The 22602-nt window shown below is 34.5% G+C and overlaps 1 protein-coding gene across 6 annotated transcripts in view; it reads right to left on the reverse strand.

Annotated features, from left to right (window-relative positions):
- Nucleotides 1-22602, reverse strand: part of LOC150083530 (zinc finger MIZ domain-containing protein 1-like) — a 346825-nt gene that overhangs the window by 10685 nt on the left and 313538 nt on the right. For all 6 annotated transcript variants that reach the window (XM_090378058.1, XM_090378057.1, XM_090378056.1 and 3 more), the window contains 8 exons: nucleotides 21806-21950; nucleotides 14546-14892; nucleotides 14023-14286; nucleotides 12368-12435; nucleotides 11309-11463; nucleotides 6639-6767; nucleotides 3171-3352; nucleotides 621-1025 (listed from right to left, as the gene is read on the reverse strand). In XM_090378058.1, the coding sequence (XP_090234184.1) occupies nucleotides 621-1025; nucleotides 3171-3352; nucleotides 6639-6767; nucleotides 11309-11463; nucleotides 12368-12435; nucleotides 14023-14286; nucleotides 14546-14892; nucleotides 21806-21950 (1695 nt within the window). The remainder of the gene's footprint in view (nucleotides 1-620; nucleotides 1026-3170; nucleotides 3353-6638; nucleotides 6768-11308; nucleotides 11464-12367; nucleotides 12436-14022; nucleotides 14287-14545; nucleotides 14893-21805; nucleotides 21951-22602) is intronic.

Below are 22602 nucleotides of genomic sequence, written 5' to 3' on the forward strand. Positions count from 1 at the left end.
TACTACCATAGTTTTTCTTTAAGAGTTGTCTATGATGTATCTATTCCAATATTATATATTAATGTTTATTATGTACTTGTACATAGTAAACATGGATGAAGGAACTGAAAAATTGAGAAAATTATTTTATGAGACTTTTTTTATTATAATGTTTTACAGTGTAAGATTAAGTAAAGTTTATTGAAGTTACACCATTTTTCAGTTGTAAAAATAATGAATCCAGAGTTCATGTTTTTTTTTGTTTTTTTTTACTGTGTATTTTTCAGATAAAATTGTGTCGTAGCATTTAGTTATGTCTTCACACTTAACTTCTGTTGCACGATCACAAAAATATTCAAGTGCTTGGTCAATTTTCTCAAGGGAAAAAGCTTTAATTCTTTAATTTTCAAATCCTCTTAACTGTGGGGACTTGGATAATGAATACTCAGATACCAGGGATCCCCTGTATTTAAGAATACATTAGCAGAATGGCCAAGCAAAATATAAATAAATCAGTATTTACTACAGCAAAAAAAGGGAGGGGAAATTAAATTAAGGATAAGTGTTTCATATACAAAACACTTATCCTTAATTTATGCCCGTACAATGAGTTTTAGAACATTTAATAACATTTAACTTACATTAAGTCCTTCCTGACCCTGTCCTTCACCATCTATGACAGCTGCTGGGTCAAAGTTTAAATCACTGAGATCGGGGGCATGTGAGAGAGCATTAGTGTCCCTATTGCTTTGTTGATGACTACTTGACTGGACTGTCCCATTACTGGTATTTGTGCTACTGTCTGGGACTGTACTGGCATGATTAGATTGCTGGGAAGATACAGAGGATGGTGGAGGAACACTTGGAGGGCCTCCTCCTGGTGTATGAGGAGTGTGAGGTGTATGTGGTCCATGCTGCATTATTCCCTGGTTTTGGGAAGATGAATTCACAGGCTGAGCCTGTTGTGGATTGGTCCCAGGTGTTGATGTTGCAGGATGGCGTAATGATGGATTACTCTGGTCATGGAGGTTTGGTGGTCCCATTTGCTATATTAGCAATTAGAAAAGGAAAAAAAAAGTAGTTAAGTTCTTGCCTAAACCTTATTATATATTACACCATTTTCATTTTTAAGTGCAACATTACAAAACTAAATTATCATTTTTAAATATAAAGTAAATTATATTAAAATCAAATTGTAAACTGTATTTGTATTAAATCAAAATAAATAATCCTATTTCTCCAGGTATGTGTGTACGGGTCACACCGGGAGAAATAGAATTATTTATTTTGATTATTTCAAGTAAATGGATTGAACTATCTGTTGAAGAGAAAGCTGAATTTTTTATGTTTGCAAAGTCTGAAAGTACCTATTAATCAAAGGCAGATGAATTCAACAGATAATATTCCGGTAGGAAAAATCTAATTGTACAATGAACCAGAGTAAAGTCAGTGTAATGTTTCAATGAAACTAGTAGTGCAACATTTTCTCGGTGCCATATAAAATCTGTTAAACAATACATGGCCATTTAACATTAAAGATTTCCACAAAAGTAATACTGGATTTTGATTACAGGTAACCCTCATATAACACGGCAGTTAGGTTCCTATAAAATGTCGTGTTGTGCGAAACTGTGTTATACGGGACTAAGAAACAGTACAAAAGGGGTGTTACGTTCCAAGAGAGGTGCCTCCGTAGCCAGGTGGGAAGGAGCAGCAGTGCGTAGCACACGCTTCTTGATTAGACCGGGTTCGAGTCTGTCACCACCAAATATGTGGAAAGGTCAGGGAATGACCACCGCATATTCCCAGAGCAATATGGCCTTAGTTGCTAATGCTCCTAAAAACCAAATAACTAACTAACTAATGTTCCAAGAGCTAACAAAAATACACTATTTCTTTAAGAAAATTTTAACAAAAATATACCATTCTGTATTTCGTGTATCTTCTGCTTTCTAAAAAATCAGTAATCTGATTTTGTTTGCTTTTGCTACTGTCTGATAACTGTGGATTTTTTGAAGCATTTTTGAAGCTCCTTTTTGAATTTTGGGATATTTTCATTCAAGAATCTGCAGTCAAAAAATAAGATTCTAATTGCTTGGCTACCTTTATGCCTTCCCGTATGCTTTTTCATGTAAAATTTGGAAGTTTAGAATTTTCATCTGCGCTATCATCCTCTGAACTGATTTGATTTATCTATCCACCAAATCTGCTTCGCCAGTCAGTCTCTTTTTCTATCAGTAATTTTTAAACGTCTTCATAATCGGTAATCATATTTTTTTTATTTTATTTTTTTAGGAGCATCGGCGACTAAGGCCATGTTGCACTGCATATATTGTCTATAAATTGCGTGTGTCCTGGGGATCGATTTTCTGCTTTGCTGGACAAAAAAACCAAAGTTTCTGGGAGAAAATACCATGCTACCCTTGCCCAACTAACTCTGCCACGTTGTAAAAAAGATCCATAAAAATTCCTCCAAAGCCCCAAAGGACCCTTTATCTAGACAGCTGGGATGAACACATGGACCATATTGCATCATACTCTACAGAAGATGAAGTGGTTCATTTTGTTAGTAAAACCTATAGGTTACATTAACAATTTTTTCATAGTAATTGGCCCACATCATATCCTTAAGACTATAAAAGCAACGAAATCCACCTTTATAAATTTAATACACAGGTTGAGTAAATAACAACCAGAAAACAATATTTGCATTAATTGAATATATATATAAAAAAAAAAAAAATTTTTTTTAAAAATGTAAAAGTTCTGCCTCAGTTAAGCAAAGTTAATTTCCAATATGTTAAACCATATTTTATCTTTTTCCAGATTCCAAATCAGAATGCAAAATTAAGTATCTTAAACTGATGATCTGAAATATGTCCAGTTTGAGAAAAACTGGATAAAATAATTTTTTGGATTTTGCTAACATGACAAGAACCACAACTACGGTGCTCTTATCACATTAAATTTCTTTTAAAATGGCAAGAAAAATTCAAATTTTCTATTGGTTGCATTAGTGTCCAAATTGAATATTAGTGAGTTATACAATGACTCACTAATTTCTCTTAGTGAGTGTTGTTTCTTTATTTTTCATTTTTAATAATACTGTGTATTATATTTTAAGTAATCTGCTCAGAGCAATCTTGCAATTTAAAACTAGCAACAATGTGACATTATACTGTAGTCTTTACCTGTTCATGGTGACTGAGGGATTTTTCCATAGCTGCTAGAGGATCTAAAGAAGCTACACTTTCATTTAAATGTGAGAGAGGACTACTGAAATCGGATGCTTGGGACTGAAAATCAAATCCGCCATTGCCTCCACCTCCTGCATACCCAACACCATTTGGTATCATGGGCCCATTGGCTATGGCTATAGTGGGAAAACAAAAAAAAAAAAAAAGTTAAGAACTGTTATCAAGAGAAATGCAGTTATTCCATTACATCTAGTGAGATTACTGAATAATTTTCATTTTTCACTAATTTTTAACAAATTAACACAGAAAACATTAATTGTGGGATGGTATGTCAGAGTGTAACTTAATTTCATCTTACTATAATTAATTATTTTTTTAAATTATCATAGTTACTGAAATGGCATTACATGACAACAAATGTGATAATTCCTGAATTTTGAACTTAAAATTTTCTGCCCAAAGTGAAACAAAGTTTATGTTCTTGTATCTTAACTTATCTTAAGAATTACATTCACAATTGGGTAATTAACAGCGCAGGATAATCATAAAGTAACTTAACATTAAAAATATATAAATGCTTTGAAACATAAACATAATAGCCTCAAGTTTTATTGTGGGACTACAAAAGAAAGAAAAATAAGCAAATAAGAAACCCATCAATCAATGTTATGAAAATTAACTTTGCCGATATTATGAAAAATACTTCAACAAAGCTAAAAAACACTGTATGCTATGATTTGAATATAAGGAATGGGAAGTAAAGCAATTTAATTTGTGTAGTTAGCAAAGTGATGCTCTTTATGGAACAATAAATTTCTCTTGCCTGCTGTTATCCAAACAGTAATAATTCTCATTCTGCAGAAACAGGGAAAAAAAGAGGCCATCCTCAATCCAGGTAGAATTCACTGCCAAGATTAGCTGAACTTTTTTTTTTTTTTTTTATGTGAACCCCAAACACGAGAGGTATTAGAACCTATAGTACTTAGTACCGTGCTTGGGTTAATGTAAACAAATTATTCTCAACTTCACTCATAGAATAATGCAGTGCAAAATAAGTGTCCAGATATTTACAAATATCAATGACATCGCTAGTCAAACAATGACTCCACCCTTATAAGTTCAAAACAGCTCAAGAGTATTGCCATCTAACCCAGAAGAGAAGTTTGTCCAACTGCTGGATGATACACACAAATTTCTTTCAAACACTTGTGTATTGCCCAACTTCAATGTGACTAACAATGGCTAGACAGCTTTTAGTCTGACAAGTACAATTTTTCTTCATGATGCAGTTCATATGCATGACTGTGTCATGTGAGCTAGAGAAAACCTACAAACAGTAACTGACAAACTGTTATATGATGAGAAGGTTAATGACGTGTGGTTTCTCATCCACTTAATAATCAAACCATATCTTTTTTGAATGAATTGTTAATAAACCATTTTACTACTCTATCTGTACTGATATAATCACTAATATAATTTTTACCTTCACCTAGGTAACCTTTCAACAGGATATAGTGCTCTCTAACATATTCACTCAAGAGTTATTGCATTATTAATCTTAAAGGCATGTAAAATCACAATACAGTAAACCCCCGTGAATAGCGGGGGTTACGTTCCTGAGAAATGGCGCGAATATTGGGTTATGGCTCCCATAGTAATAAAGGGGTCCAAAGTTCCGTTCCAAAGTATGAAATATATAAGAAAAACTAGTCTAAAATTTTGTCTATGTATGTATTATATGTACCTTCATAATATGACTATGTACATAGACATTACATAGTGAAATGCAAGCATATGGCATCGAAATGAAAATAAGAAACAATTTAATATTAAATGTAATATTTATTAGAAATTTCAAACAAATCTTTCGAACCAGTGCCTTTGCTAGCTAAAAAACTTATCCCGCCAGCGCTATCACCAGTTTCGCTCAAGTGTTGATAAAGAAGTTTTGCCTTTTCACGAATGATGAGTGAACTTAACGGAATTTTATTATGAGTTCGGGTCTTCTATCCACAGATTTAAAGCCTTTTCCATTTTTTCTAATTTAACATCTCGAGTTACAGAGCAAATTTTTTGAAGCAATTAGCGCATTTTCACGGACACTACGGCGGATTTTTTCTTCCGATTTTTTGATTGATCATACCGTTGACTCATTGATTTTATAATGTTTGCCACTGAGAAGGCACTTTTACCATTAGAAATCTTGTCTAATAACTCAATTTTATTCGCCAATGTCATCACCTTCTTTGATCTTTTCACATTTCTCTTGTTATTTGTAGCCATATTTTTGTATGGGTTAGAAAGAACTTGTCCACAATAAAGTCACTTTCTTCCGTTAACACGCTCGAAAAAGTCTGTTTTACACTGCAAAATGGTAGATTTATCACTTTTGTAAGCATATCAATTTATAAATTGATAAATTTATAAGCATATAAATTAAAAGCAAACGACGAAACCTTCCATGACAAGTGCACAATACATACTGAACAAGGATTAGCAAGAAACATCCACGCTCGCGATTTTGTCACCCCTCTCCTCCCGCCCACTGAGCGCTGTTTTGACCGGGAAAGATAATTTTAGCCACACACATTTTTTTATGGTGGAAAATGTTCACGGCACTTTAAAATTCACATTTTTTTTTAGGTTTCATTTTATATTAAATCAGCGACCGCGAATAGCGGGGGTTTACTGTATTTATGTCTTGAGTCATAATAGTTAGAAAGACTACTATAAACAAAATCATAGGCATATATACATTTATTTTACATACAAGGCTACATATTTCTATTACTATTGTTCTGTTACTCTTTTCTTTATTTTCACAGTTTTGTTAGTTAAAAGTATTGGTTTAAAAATCAGTTGTTCCATTTTCCTTAATGCAATTTTATACTGTAAAGAAGCAGGATTTTTTAATTCAAAGCAGATAAAAATGCTTGACTGTGTTCTGTTCTCTACAGTCACAGGCTGGGGCTTATGCTCACTTTACAAACATTGTTGTCCACAAGGTCACCTGAAATCACTAATATCATTCTTAATTGAATAACATCACAAAAGAGGCAAATTCATTATTCCTTAAAAACTTGTAACGTGTGACAATTAGAAATGTCATGCTGAATGGCATATAATGTATTGAACATAAATAATCCAGAAATCCAGAAATTTTGGAAAAGTTGTTAGATTTATGAGTGTGTATCCAGAATTATTGAGTAGAGTGAAAGGTAGAATCATAAATGTATGACAAATTAAACCCAAAACAGATATGTTGAGACACAGCATGTGGCAAGCTTGCTGTATTTTATCTCATTGTATTAAATAAACATTTCAGAGCACTTGAAATTGATATCAAACGTTGATAAAATTCTTCAAGTTAATGTGTTATAATACTTCTATTCAAGCAATTTATGTATTATTTATTTTAAGATGTTGGTGATGTATTTGAAATTTCACCTCTAAACTTACACTGCATATCTGGAGGAGGTAGAGCAGAGTATGGTGACAATCCCTGTCCCATTTCCCAGCTACTAGTTGTTGGCATAGTCATACTACTTGGTGACATTGCCTTGAAACGTTTCTGAGAACTGCACATTTCTGGAAAAAAAAAAAAAAAAAAAAAAAATGTATGGAATATTATTATATATACCTGAATGGATGCATAAAGAACAGAGGCAAAAGATTTATGGAAAAAAAAATAAACTGAAATTTCATTAAAGTTGTTTGGACAAGATAAATATTATCTACAATTGCAGAAGAATATATATATATATATACACACACACACACACACATACAACATACAGGGCTCAACAACCAGTCTCTGTGGTCACCATGGCAACTAAGAAATCCCACATGATGATTAATATTTTACAGGTCAGTCTAGCAGCAGTGAAGCTAAACTGATATTTGTCTTACAATTGCTGTGGTCTGTATCTTATAAAGCTTTTTGACAAAAAGTACAGTAAGCGGATTCAGTATGGATGCCCTAAACTATGAACAACATTATTTTACAGAATGCACCTTACTGATTTTAGTAACATGGTGAAGAATAATAGTCCAACCAATCATATCTGGCTTTTGTCAGCTAGCATGAAAATCAGTTTCCTGGAGGGCATTTGTAATTTATTTCTTGAACATCATCAAACAGCAAACTTTGTCCTTTTTTAATTGATCAGGAAAAAAAAGAAAAGACATATTCAATTGTGAAACCATCACACTATCTTATAAAGCTTCGTGCATACACGATGGTCAGAAGTCAAGAAGTAACTCTGTATTTTATCATCTCTTGCGCTTTTTTCAATTGACATTACTTCAGTACACTGGTAATAGTTAAAATATCATTTGTAATTAGCATCTAGATATATTGCTAATTATAAATGATGATTTGTAAAGAAATGTAAAGAAACTTTAAAGATTTTAATCTTCACAGAGTTTAATTATCAGTGGATCATCCAATATCAAAGATGGAATAAGATAAATTTAACTACTAACAAACAAGGTAAACACCAGTATTTTCATGTAATCATGACTCAAGTTTGCTGTTCCAGATGGCTTTTTAGTATGTCCCCCCATCTGGTCAAAGTTAAAAGAACCCAGAGCAGGTGGAAAATCTATTACTGGGATGCAGAGGAGGAGGTATATTTTTATTTGTCCAATTTTAATGAAATTTCAAATGACTCAACAATATTTTCTAAAAGAGTCAAATATAAATTTTAACGAAGATCCATTCATTAGGAGTTATTACCTAACAAACAGATATGGTGAAGCTAATAAGCACTTTATGCACTTAGGAATGAGCCTAAAAACTTATCATACTGAAACTTCTGTTACTGCAAATTTGAATTCAATGAAACATCTCATTATGTTTTGACTAGCCAGAGACCATTCATTATCAGAGACTTATAACATAAGATTCAGCAAAACATGGCACTTAAAATAAAATGAAACTCATTTATTATTTTTTTTTAACTCATCACTCTATAATGAGTGTCTGGTGCAGTAGCCAGTGAGTAGAATAAAGTGATTGGCCTATTTTATTTGATCTAGAAATGTGCAATTTTTGTGTCATGAAGTAGCTTTAATTTATTTTAAACTGGACCACTGAAGTATCTTATAAATACCTTTTTTACATATAATCTTTGTAACAGTAAATTAATTATTTAAAAATTATTACATTAACATTATCAATAATCAGCCATCAAAAGTTTCATACTATAAATTATATTTAAAGAATTTCATTTATTATATTTTACAAAAACTAAAGTGTAAATGATAAAGTCCCGTCCCCTTTTCCAAAAAAATAAAAATTAATACAAATTTTTCCTTTAATTTGTTTGATAAAACGGTACTAACTTTAATCACTTGCTATTCTTGATTTACATAGTATACATGTGTTTTTTGTTCAAAAAATCAAAATCAGCCACAAAAAAAAAAAAAAAAACCTTATGCCTGTCTTTATTATATGAACAGCTATTTACTTTTTGGATTAAATAATATTTTTGTAACATTTATGCTATTAGTTTTCATATAATTTTATACATATTCCATGGAACAGATTGGAAAAACTCCCTCATGCCAGTATTTTTCCTACAATCCACTACTGCTATTCACAACTAGAGTGTGTTTTCAAATATGTTCATGGTAAAATATTCTCCTTCATTACACTCCCTACCTATCACATTTAGACTTGCAGTTTGCTAGTGTGTCAATAGAAATCGTTTAAGTTTTTTGGTCAAACGTTTTTGTCAAAAAATAATTGCATATGTTTTTTTCTCACATATTAGTACAGTCAGTCCTCGTATAGCACAATAGTTGCGTTCCTAGAAACCCTCGTGCAATGCAAAATCTTGCAATATAAACAACAGGCCCTATGGGAAAAATGAGGTTAGGTGCCGACCACCCAAGATTGAACACACATTTGTAACCAAAATATTACCAAACACAATAAATAATCGTAATAAAATACTTACGCATTTTATTACAACTATTACGTAATAAAATATTGCTAATGCTTTTACTTCTATCATAAGCAAACTTGTTTTTTGTTTGATTTTCTATCCAAACAGATAACAGGCATTCCATCTCTTCCAATTCTTTGTGTCTTAATCTAATGGATTTTAATTACACTTTGAGTTGTTTTTATTTTCTCTGCATTCTTTGTAATTCTCAGCGTTGCCTCATTTAGGTCTGTAGCACGTGCAATATCACATGGTCTTTCATTTCACTCAAAGCGTTTCACAATTTCATATTTTTTCTCAATCGACAGAGGCAGACTGGCCATAAGCCTTACCGGGGAAACCCCGGTGGGCCAGAGGCCGATGTGATTTTGGCCATAAACCATAGTATGAGGCCACTATAAATTTTCCCGGGTAAGAATTTTTGATCCAGTCCGCCTCTGTTTATCGATATTGCTTTTCTTTTTCTCTCTGAATCTGCAGTATCTTCACCAGGACGCCTCCTTTTCACACCTTTTAAGTATTTTACTCATTTTCAGGGAATAAAGCACAATTACAAAATGAGGAGGCACTTTTGATACACATAAACAAAGCTGCGCGCATGTAGCAACTGAATAAACAACAGCGAAAAGGCTGAGATACACTATTAACACCTCACATTTTACTAAAGCACATTTCGAGGGGTTACTACCATATGTTTTATGGTAGTAACCCCTCGAACCCCTAGTAAACAATAAAAACAATTTCCAGTTGCATTTCTGCTAGTGGAATCTGTTATAAACTGGTAGTAAACTCGATCTAAATTGCATTTGCGATTATACCGATAGCTGGAATTGTGTTGGTTTTTACGTTATTATGGTGAAATGTGTTTCCCCTTCACTGATATAAAAAACATAAATACATTTTCAGAATCTTTTCTTCATTCCTATCGTGTTGCGTTCGGTTGGGGTGATTCTGCGTTCGACTGCCATTTCTTGTAAACACAAAGGCGAATCGTGCATAAGCGAATTTGGTTCGTGTTATATAAGATATCGTTCCCCTATTTATAAATTGTGTATGATCGAATTCGTGTTATACGAGGACTGACTGTACAGTCGATTGCAGTTATTTGGGACACATCGGGACTAGCGCATTTTGGCCCGATTAAGTGGCTGCCCCAATTATCCGAAGTTTCACGTGAATAGTTAAAAATACAATTTACCCCCCCCCCCCCTTTACAATTAGTTCACTGTACAATCAAATCACGTTATGACGAACTCACCACAGTAAAGTACCGTTCACTGTGATCACGTTTGTGAATTGAATTTTAATTCTATTAAACAGCGATTCTAATTAGTGAAAATAGGAGGAATATTATCCACAGGCTATAAAAGTAAAGATATATTAAGCACAAATTTACTCTTGATTACCTTAAAAATTAAATGATACGTGAAAATCGGAAGAATATACATGATAATCGGAATAATTAATACGTACTGTAATATGTACATACTAACTAGTTGACATTTCTGTTCACTGACATTTGTGGGTGGGGGTTAACATTTAATACAGTAAAAATATAAGTAATCAATAACAAAGAACACGGCACACACAAATTGCAAGTAACACAACACGCACAAGTGAGAATGGAGTAACAAATTACAAAGCTTTAAAAATAGGAATGAAGAGAAGATTCTGAAAATTATTTTTTTTATATGATTGAAGATTCCATGGAAGTGTAAACACATTTCGCCATAATAATCCACAGAATTCCAGCTGTCGGTATTACTGCAAATTCAATAAGGATCGAGTTTACTGTCCATTTATGATAGATTGCACTAACAGAAAAGCCCAATAAACAGGTGACTGCTAATTGTTTTTATTGTTTTATGGTTGTGACCTCCAGAAATCCGACCGAACTACGTGGTACAGTCGGAGACAATCGTAGGGTAATCTCCAGTGCTGAGGTCTCCTGCCCCGATTAAACGGCATTTTGTCCCAATTAAGCAAAGTAAATCCTGGCTATTTTCTCGATTGGTTTTTGTTTTTTAAGGTTTGCCCCAAATAAACGGCTGCCCCGATTAACCAGTGGCCCAAATAACCGGAATCCACTGTATATTCTATAAAACTACCATTTTTCCTCATTATACAAGATGATTAATCAGTACAAAATAGAGATAGAGAGAGATAAAATCAACTCACCTCCATCGTGTTCCTCTTTTATAGTTTTCACAGGAACAGGTTTCCAACTTGCAGTAGCATCTATAGTAACCTCTTCCACATCAGAATTACTGAGATTTGTTAAAATACCCCATATGTACTGGTCAACTTCCAAACCTTCTAGTAGAGCTGGTTTGCTAATGAAAATAAAAAATAAAATGTAAACAGCTGTATAAAAATTTCAACATGATTACTGTCATTTTAACCATATGATGTAACTTATGAACAATATCAAAATAATTAGTGTTAAATGCCTGTTATTATAAGGTTTTAAAATCAAATCAAATCAAATCATTGCAGTTAATAAACATTCAAATGCAAAATAAATTTTTATTGTATAAAGAGAAAATTATTAAATAAATTCAATGTTATTATATGATTATTCAAACTTTTTTCATAAAAAAAAAACAGAAAAAAAAAAAAATTAAATAATGATGTATAATGACATTTTAAAAGTTATTATACTGGATTGTCATAGAGGAAAAGAGTTCATTTTTAATAAAAGGTTTACTGCCATAGTAAACCTTTTATTAAAAATGAACTTACTATGGCAGTAAACCTTTTATTAAAAATGAACTCTTTTCCTCTATGACAATCCAGTGTAATAACTTTTAAAATGTCATTATACATCATTATGTAATAATGTACTTTTATATACATTATTGGACAAATAAAATCTCAAACATTTCCAGTTTCCTTTTTCAAAATATGATTAGTAAAAAATTAAAATGTATAACTTATGAAATTTATATTCACGTAGGCAATAAATGTATAAATAACTGAATCAATAATACTTATTAAATTTCATGAGTACTATTTTTGTACTTAGTTCTGACATAGCCGAGTGGTCATTGCATGATTGCAGCAGCACACACTCGAGTGGACCGGGGTTCAAGCCATTAACTACTAAATATGATTAACATTTGTACTGATTGATTTATTGTAAAGTCCGCTGACCTGGTGGTCGTGCCAGAGTATAAACAAGATTTTTTTTTTCTTTTCTTTTGTGTTAAACTTAAACAATTTGAAGATTTTACTTACTTGCATACTGGACACCTCCAGGCTCCTCTTTCACAATTTAGTTGGAGATAGGATTCAAGATCAAAACACTATAAAAAAGTAAGAATAAAAATAATTACTCATAAGCTTGAACACTATTATTGAAAATAAAATTAAAAAGGTGCATATGTATTTATAACTGCATTAAATGAATGTCATATATCACATATACATAAAAGTCCTTTCCTGTAATGATATAATCAATTATGCTTTTTCTGTTTCTATTATGCTCCCTCCACAAACTATTGGTTACCTTTATGCCGATATACTGCTTGTAATTAAGAGTGCAGAATGTGTGAAAAATTCTACTAGCCTTTCACTATTATTGTTAGGTTTACCTTTCAAAAGTTTTCCTAAAATACCTCTGTACAATTGTTATTTCTGATTTTATTTCTTGCTATTAGTTTCTACAACTTTTTCTAACATTTCAAAGAACTTCCCCCCCCACCTTTACTGAACCTTCAAACTGGACTATGTGCACAGATAAATTTCGTTACCCAATATTACATCTTAAATTCTGTCCATATAACTCTACTGAATAATGTTTCCCAGCCAATTACACTTTCAAAGTATTTCTAACAGCCATTGCTACTACCTTTCTGGCACCGTGTCTTTCTCCCAGAATAATAGTTTATAATTGTTGTTCAGCTGCAATTCCATTCCCAACCTCTGCTGTGGGGCATGCACAAATTGCAGCAGATATGAAGCACATATAATATATGTTGTAACAATTTGTGGATGTTCCTGGCAGTCTGTCATTATCAAAGTTTTTTCATGACACTATAGCAGTTTGCCACTCAAGTCTCATTTGGAAAGGTCCAAGTTAGTTTCCCCATCAACAAATTAAAAATTTCTGAACTCCTTTTCAGTCAAGGCTGCAGGTGTAGGTAACTGGAAGGAGTAGGGTTCTCCTGTGAGTTATTCTAGGTTTCAGCCTGCACAATGTACAAATCAGACCCTGAACATTTAATCTTACAGACAAAATAGGGCAACATGGTTAAAGGTGCTGATTTCTGATTTGGCTAAAACCCATCAATAACAAGTGAAATTAGCAGAGGAAGATTTGCAAGCAGGTTACAGAAACCAAGAATAAATAAATATATATAAGAGAATTGGTACAATTCATCGTAAGTCTCATATTATCAAAATAAGGAAAATTAATAGAATTACTTTTTCAGACACCATATATATGATAATTATCCCTTAAAAATTTAAATATTTTGATGATCAAGTATTACAAGTTCTACAAAAAGAGTAGAAATTTCTCAACATATCCTTATAAAAAAAAATATGTTCAAAGAATGTGTAGCATACTCTATAAGGATAGTTGAATGTACTTTTTTAATGTACATTTTAACTGAACCATTATTACAGTATATCAGCTTTAAACTAAAACTTAAATACAGTTTTCTCCTTCCTAACATTGTTTTCCTTGCTACGTGAGAAAAAGATAGATATATTCTTTATAAGATATAATATATGAGAGAGAGAGAGAGAGAGAGAGAGAGAGAGAGATCATTTGCTGCCAAACTCTTAAGGATCTCTCAATCAAATTAATATAGTTCATCAGTAAAGTTATTAACAAATCTGTGACTGGATTAAACTGATCTCAAATAAAATGAGAATCTTCCACTTACTTGTATATGTTTACATTCTTGTCCTCTTGCTGGTAATGTTATCCTCTTGAATGTTATTGGACATTTTAAAGACACTTTGATTGCTGTCTGCTCTACTCCATCTTCTCCATTCATTGTACTATTGGCCGAGGCAGCTACACTTGTAAAATTGCGTTTGATTTTGGCAATGCAGTGCTCAGCAGGAAGTAATCTCTTCCTTAATAAGCCTTGAAGAACGGAACGTACTGTTGGACGATGGACAAGTTGGAGGAGGAACAGGTGGGACTGTAAATAGCATAATCAGAAAAAACAGAATCAGAAGAAAAGAGTGCTAAAAGCAGGATAGTGCTATATGTGGGAGTGGGAATGTTATTATGGGAGTTTACTGTATATGGAAAAAATTCACCTCATAAAATTAGGGCCATGCATTAAAAAAGTAAAAAAAAAAACTGTTTTAATTAAAAAATTAAATGCACAAATAAAAAATAATTATCACATTTCCATATATTGAATAACAATCAAAAAGGAAAGCAATAATACTTACACAACAACAAGCTGTAACGGTGATTTGGATGGTGTTACGACCAGGTTGGCAGACCTCTTTAAGATACAAAGGTTTATGAGATGTTTTATTTTCTCCCCTATCTATACATAAAGGTGTAGCATTAACAGACACTTGAACAGATGCTGGCCAGTTTGTGTTCATTTGTCGATCTTCGTGATGGAAACACTTTAACTGTAGCTCGAGATCTGTACGCCACATTAATGTTTGATGTACTGATGGCTTCAAATGGAAAACATGGTTGCTTACTGCTAAATTGTGCTCTAGTCGAAAAGGTGTTAAAATTATACCATCTCGAACCGGAAAGGTTAGGCGCAACTCATCATCTTCTATAACAAGAAATTAAATATTTTTCAGTGCAGTCTTATCTCATCAATGGTTGTTCAACAGAAAAAAAAAAAAAAAAAAAAACATGGCTAAATATAAGATCAAAATTTATACCTATATATTCAATAGAAAAATTCAACTTTATTTTATTTAATTCAACAGAAGTGGTTATATTTTAGTGTATTTATTCTTTTAACATCTATGCATTGTGCACTATAATAGAAAACTTTGAAAAAGGTTCACTAAAGAAAAACAGAAGCATACACGCACACACACACACACACACACACACGGGCGCGCGCGCACGCTACTTGTGCAGCATTTCTTATTACTAATACACTACAGTAGAAAACAATTTTTCAAATCAGTTTCTATGTAATATTTTAGCAGTTTATATCTTTCTGCAGGGTGTCTCAAAAATATTGGTACAAACGTTTAAGGGAGGTGGGTAACATCTAAAGGAATGTGAATCCCATAGGAACCCATAACTGGAAACGTCACCGTAAGTTGGTAGACGGCGTGGTAGTCGCCGCATGAAGAGCATGCATCGATATACGAACTGTGAGCTGGCAGACATGCACCTAGTGTATGGATTAGCAGAGGGCGATGGACGAGCCGCTCAACGAATTTATGGAGAACGCTTCCCAGACAGACATGTACCGGACCACCATTTGTTTGCATCAAAATTTGTGCAATTATGGGCCATTTAGAGGTAACAGGAGTAGAGCAGACCATGTTCGATGTGAACTCCCGCCATGGAAGAAAGTGTATTGAATGCCGTCCAGAATAATCATACTACCAGCAAACGTGCTGTTGCCTCTGCCTTAGGAGTGTCTCGTTGCAGTGTACAGTGTGTCTGGCACGACGATTCCTTACACCCCTTTCATCTCCAAAGGGTTCAGTTACTGCTCCCCCAAGATCATCCTGCACGTGTGGCTTTTGCACAGTGGTTTCTCCAAGAAAGTGTTCAAGACTTGAATTTTCCAGCCTATAAAACATAGGATGAGGCTTATTTCACTCGGGAAGGCTTATTCAATCAGCACAATGCTCATGTGTGGGCTCACGACAACCCACACGGTGTGCGCCCCCATGCGGCACAACATCGCTTTGCAATAAATGTGTGGGCAGGTATGGTCGGTGACTGCTTAGACAGCCCATACCTGTTACCATCCTGCATGAACTCTGCTAAATATCGGATCTTCCTTGAACAAGTTCTACCAGAGTTACTTGACGATGTTCCAGCAAATGTGAGCCGCAACATTTGGTTTCAACATGACAGAGCACCTGCCCATTATGGAAGGTGTGTTCGTGACCACTTGAACAGGCGTTTTGGACATCGATGAACTGGCCATGGTGGACCCGTTGCCTGGCCACCATGCTCACCTGATTTATCGAGCCTTGATTTCTTTCTGTGGGGGGGCTCAAATCTATCGTGTATGAATCGCTTGTGGAGACGGAAATGGATCTTGTGCGAGACTCGTCTGCGCTGCTGCTAATGTCAAAGAAACTCCAGGTGCATTCGACCATGTCCGCCAATCCATGCTGCGTCAGTATCACATATGCATTGCGTCTCATGGTGGAACCTTCGAGCATCTGTTGTAACATCATGAAATGCATCCATCTCGTACTCCATTGTTAATATTATGTCAAATAAATGTTTGCCAATAATTACTGTCTTGTTTCATTTCTGCTTCTTGTGCCTCTGCTACTACTTTCCCGTGAAGCTTCCTATGCGATTCACATTCCTTTAGATGTTACCTACCTCCCCTAAATGTTTGTACCAATATTTTTGAGACACCCTGTATACTACAATATCATATCTTATAGGAAACATTATATTCCATTACAGTTTAGCCAATTAACCATAAACTAGCTTATCATAAATATCAACTTTATTTGCTAATGTTAACAAATCTCCATGTTTCACTTTGTCGCATTCTGTAAACTAGTAAAGTAATGTGAAAGTTTCTGCAATTCTGCCCAGACATGATAGGAGGGAATATATGATGAGAGCCTTGTCGATCAATTTGGCCCTGGAGAGATTGTGCAAGGCTTAAGGGGTAGAATTTTTTTCAGCTTGGTCTGTGCTTGTTTACAGGAGAGACTGCTTCTACAGGGATGGGGTACACTTAAATAGAAAGGGTGCAAGGGTGCAAGAATATTTGCTGATGCTATTGAGGTAGTGTTAGGTGGGTTGGAAAACTGCTAGCTTGGGGGTGGATGCACAAACTAAAAGGTTAACAGTGGCTGCAGGCAGAGGCAAAATTTATTCTTGCACTACTTCTATTAGAATGAACAGCAGCATGGAAAGCAAGGCAATGGAGATTTCCAGGACTGTTCGGAGTCATAGCAGAGCAAATAAACACATGGGCCGTGTTAGGGTAACTAAGAGTAGAAACAGGTGCATGTATACTTGCATGTACACCAATGTTAGGAGCATAGTTAATAAATTTGATGAGCTTAAATTGCTAATCAAAATATTGTTGGGATATCAGAGACGTGGTGTCACACAGATATCAGTAGTGCAGAATTGGAATTTAGGGAGTACAATGTGTACAGAAAGGATAGACAGGCCAGGACGGAAGGAGGGGTTATGCTGTTAGTTAAGAAACACATAAAATCAAAGGAAGTCCATCCAGTTGACACGGGTGGACAGTGCAATGTTGAGTCTGTTTGGTGTGACATAAGCACTGGAAAAGGAAAAAATTAGAGTAGGTGTGTGTTATAGGCCTAATGAATCTGATGAGTATAATGAGCAATTGTGCAGAGAAACAGAGTGGACCAGTAAATCAGAATATCTTATAATGGGGGATTTTAACTTTCCAGATATCGACTGGAACTTGTGCATTGGTCACTCGCACACTAGCAAGACTTTTGTGGATTTATCAGATGACTGTTCAGCAGCATGTTGAGAGAGGCAACCAGAGGGAGTAATACTCTTGATCTGTTCATCAGCAGTGATTATTTGTGCATTAAAAATTTGCAGATAAAGGAACCACTGGGTGACAGTGATCACAATGTACTGATATGGGAATTACTTAAAGATGTAACTACCATCAAGGCTAAAGGGAAGGGCTTTTGCTTTCGTAAAGGTGACTATAGAGGTCTCAGACAGTTTTTAATTCTGTACAGTGGGATCAACTGATGATATTACCAACATTAGAATTCTAAATGGGAAGCCTTGGGGGACTTAATCTTGGAGGCTACTAGGCTTTCATTCCAACTAAGAAATACTGTTCAAGGTTTGGGCCAAAATGGATGTCGAATGGATTAATGAGGCTCGTGACAGAGAAGAAAATGTATGGGATGCATATAAATTATCAGCTGATACAGAAGCCTATGGCAGATATAAGCTTGTCTGTAATCAAGTCACAAAGGAGGTTGGGCAGGCAAAGGCAGATTACAAGAAATCTTTTGCAAGGGATACAAAGTAAAACAACAAAGAGTTCTTTACTTATGTAAACTCTAGAAGGAAAGGGATGAATCAGATTGGACCACTTAACATAGATGGGTTGACTATTGATGATCATGCTCGGGTAGCTAATAAACTGAATGAGTCTTTTGCATCTACATTCACACATAAGTTATTCAATGATGGGAATGTCAGAAGTTTATAAAACTCTAACAGGGAGCTAAGTGATTTTCTAATAACTGAGAGCAAAGTGAAGGAGAAATTGTTAAAGTTAAACATAAGGAAGGCACCCGGAGTGGACAGGATCTATCCAGTTATATTAAAGGAGGCAGCACAGGAAGTAAGCAAACCCTTAGCCATAATTATGAGAGCTTCCCATGGAATGGAGGGTGTGCAAATGTATCACTAATTCACAAATGGGATTCAAAAGCTGACACAAGTAACTATAGACCTGTTGGTTTAACTTGTGTTCTGGGAAAAATAATGGAGTCACTGGTTAAAGAAACATTGCAGGATCATCTAGACAAGACTGCAGTAATAGTTAAGACCAGCATGGGTTTGTTAAAGGGAGATCTGGTCTGACCAATTTGATTGGATACTATGATGTGGTCGCAGAGAAACTGAATGTCAAAAATAAATTTGATATCATATACTTGAATTTCAGGAAAGCTTTTGATACTGTTGCACATGGAAGACTGCTGTACAAATTGGAGAGGTTGGCATTAAGGGTAAATTACTGCAATAGAGAAAGGGATGGTTGAGTGGGAGATGACAGAGTGGTAATCAGTGGACACTGCTCTTCGTGGATAAATGTTATTAGTGGAGTTCCCCAGGGTTCGGTGCTGGGCCCATTGTTCTTTTGTGTATTCATCAATAATATTGATGAAGGTATATCAGGATTAATGTCCAAGTTTGCAGATGATACAAAGGTTGGATTGTTAATAACAGTAAAGACAGTACGCCATTCCATTTGGATCTAGATAAGTTGGGCAAATGGGCTGAGAAGTGGCAACTGAAGTTTAACATTGACAAATGCATAGTACTGCATATGGGTAGCAATAACCCAAGAGAAATGTACTAACTGTGTGGTACTACACTCAGGGAAGTAGAAAGTGCAAAAGTCCTGGGGGTAATTGTGCAGTCAAATATGAAGTTTGCTGAGCAGTGCAGATAGGTGCCAGGGCAGGTCATGGAGTCATGTCAATGATATATAGGAATTTTGCTAGCAAGGGCAGGGAGGTGATTATCCAGTTGTACAAGGCAATGGTCAGGCCACACCTAGAGTACTGTGTACAGGTGTGGAGGCCTCATTTTAGGAAGGATGTAGAGTCCCTACAATGATTACAAAGAAGGGCACCAAGATTGGTGAGGGGAACACAAAGGGGTGCTCTTACCAAGAAAGGCTTAAATTCTGCAAATTGCAGCGCCTGGAGCCTGCGAGGTGATCTGATTGAGGTGTATAAGGCCTTGAATGGGTTGAGCAAGCTGAATGCTGATGAGATTCTTCCTCTTTTTCAGATCATAGATTCAAATTAAGGAAAGACAGTTGTAGAATGGAAATGCGGAAATTTGCCTCTAGCCACCGGGTGGTTGATTGGTGGAACAGACTTCCATCTTTTGTTGTGGAAATTGATAACCTAAATAAATTTAAGGCCGAGCTGGACAGGCATTTGGAACAAATGGAGGGGTGAAATGGGAAGGTTTTTTTCTTTTCCCCACTGAAGCTGCATAAGCTTGCTTCCTTGCATTATATGTCTCCACTAATGCTAATAATCATTTTTATAGTAAAAGGGCTATTATTTTTTGACATTATAAACTCTCCATGCTTCAGCACATCTCTGAAGAGAGAAAATAAGTTTTCCCATACCCCCATAATTATCTTAGTTGGAGATTCTGAAACACACAGCACCTTAATTCAGGAAAATTATACCTTAAGAAACCAAAATTAATCTAAGGAGTACTTAATGGAGCTGTATTACAAACACAAACAGGGGAAGAACAAGACTTGTTTACCATGAAACTATGCTGATGCATCTATTTAGTGCTAAAGTTCTCCTGTTTTACTCCCAGTTCCCACTTTTCTTATCAGATTAGATGTCAATTCATTGGAAACGTCAATTTACAGAATGCTAAATTAGTGAACATGTACTATATCTACAAGAGGCACTAAAAAAATATCTATCTAGGTATGAAAAGACACAAGATAGAAGGTAAATTTCTTTTACAATATAATATCCTGTAATCTCAATGAATCTACTACATTTTGTTTCCAAAAACTTACTCCTCCCAAAAAAGAATGGTTTTTCTTAAGCCTCAATTCACTGACAAACAGCAGCTTTAAGTTCACCATCATTAGAAAAACAACAACCAAAAAAGTAATTTTTTTTTAAAAGTTTCTAAACAGATAATAATCATTGGGAGCCAGATTCAATCTATAGGGTGAATGAGGATAAGGTTTCAAATCCACACTCCTTCAGAGAATAACTGCAACACCTGACTGAAGAATCATCACAGCGTTATGAGATAACAGAACACCACATTAAAGTTTCCAGATTGATTCTTCTCTATAAAAGGCATACAATTTGTGTAATATGGAAGCATAATCTTCACTGGACACTATCCTGTTGAACATAGTCAACAGGGGAAATCCCCTTTGAATCCCAGAAAAATCTTCCCATAAACATCCCAGCAGACTGTTGAGCCATGAATTTCTTCACAGTTGTTGTAAATTGATTCTTGTTTGGTTTCTGAATAACAAGGATGGATCCAGGTTTCATCTCCAATTACTAATCTAGGTATCAAACTGTCTGGATTCTTTAAAAATTTTCAAATTTTCCTGTGAAATTATGACCCAATTTTCTTTCTGAAGCAATCAACATTTTTGAGATCCGGGAAGAACAAACTTCCGGAATTCCTAGTTTATCAGAAATTATGCACAAGATACTTGATTCTAATACATCAGCTTCATAAACTGCTTGTGAAATCTTTAATTCATCTGTTTTTCATCACCATCATTCATACTTTTTCTATTCCTTGGGAGGTTACCTCAACTGGGCATCCTGTCCTTTGGTTATCTTCCATTTAATCCAGTAATGCTCTTCCCCATTTAAACTGCTTACTCCAGAATTTTACTTGATATAATCAAAGGGAATCTTGACCATATACATTAATCAGCATCATCTGAATTTCCTTGAGAGATTTACTTGCTTTGATGATGAATTTAATAACTGCTCTGGACTCCAACTTCTTCATAAAAATTAACATGCAACAGAAGATGCACATTAGTTTTTCTTAAAAAATTTTCTGAAGAGTTATATGACTATTTTGCACATAAAACTGCAAAGCCATGCCTTAATAAAATAACAAAAATTTGGGATTCTACAACATTATTTTTATAGTCAGTAACCTAGTATATCCACCTGGCTTGTACTTTATAGATACAAAATATTTACTAAAAATAAATAATTAGATTTTTACAAGTTACGTAAAAAGCATTGACTTACTTTGTGCAGGAAGAGGAGGTTTCATCTCCGGAAAAGTAGGCTTTAGGTCAGGATTTGGTGATAAATATGAAGGAATACCTGAGGCAGGTGTCAGAGGAGGAGTAGGATTGCCAGGAATGGGCGATGGCTGGTAATTCATATTGCGCTAGCATTAAAAAATATTTATGATCAGTGGATTACTGCTTATTATCTAATGTACAATTTTTTTATACAAATAGTCATACAGTGAACATAATTTTTTTATGTTCACTATATGACTAAAACAGCTGTATATAATAATGAAATGTTCAATAAGAATTGCTCTCAATATGCTGTAAGGCATTCTTTTATCTGAAAACAAAGATAGTAATTAATTATACAGGTAACCCTCGTATAACACGGTAGTTTGGTTCCTACAAAATCTCGTGTAATGCGAAACCGTGTTATACGGGACAAAGAACCAGTACAAAAAGGAGTGTTACGTTCCAAAACTAACAAAAATATGCCTTTTTTTTTTTTTTTTTTATAACTATCAGAAACGTAATTTTTATAGTAGTAACTTAATATTTTAACTTTATTTTTATATTAGTAGTAACTTAAATAGTAATAACTGAACAAATGTCTTATTTTACAAACTGTGATACTTATATGTGAGATAATGTACGTTCATAAGCACAATCTCTTCTGCAGCACCTAGATTTCGTGTACCTTCTGCTCTCTTTAAAAGTCATGAACTGCACTTTTCGAAGGCACAATTACTTTTTATGGCCTCAAACAAGCACAAGTTCAATAGCACAGAACCTAACCCAGGGATCTCC

This window comes from Mastigoproctus giganteus, chromosome 7 (genome assembly GCF_048544385.1).
Source record: "Mastigoproctus giganteus isolate SK-2022 chromosome 7, ASM4854438v1, whole genome shotgun sequence".
NCBI lineage: Eukaryota > Metazoa > Arthropoda > Arachnida > Uropygi > Thelyphonidae > Mastigoproctus > Mastigoproctus giganteus.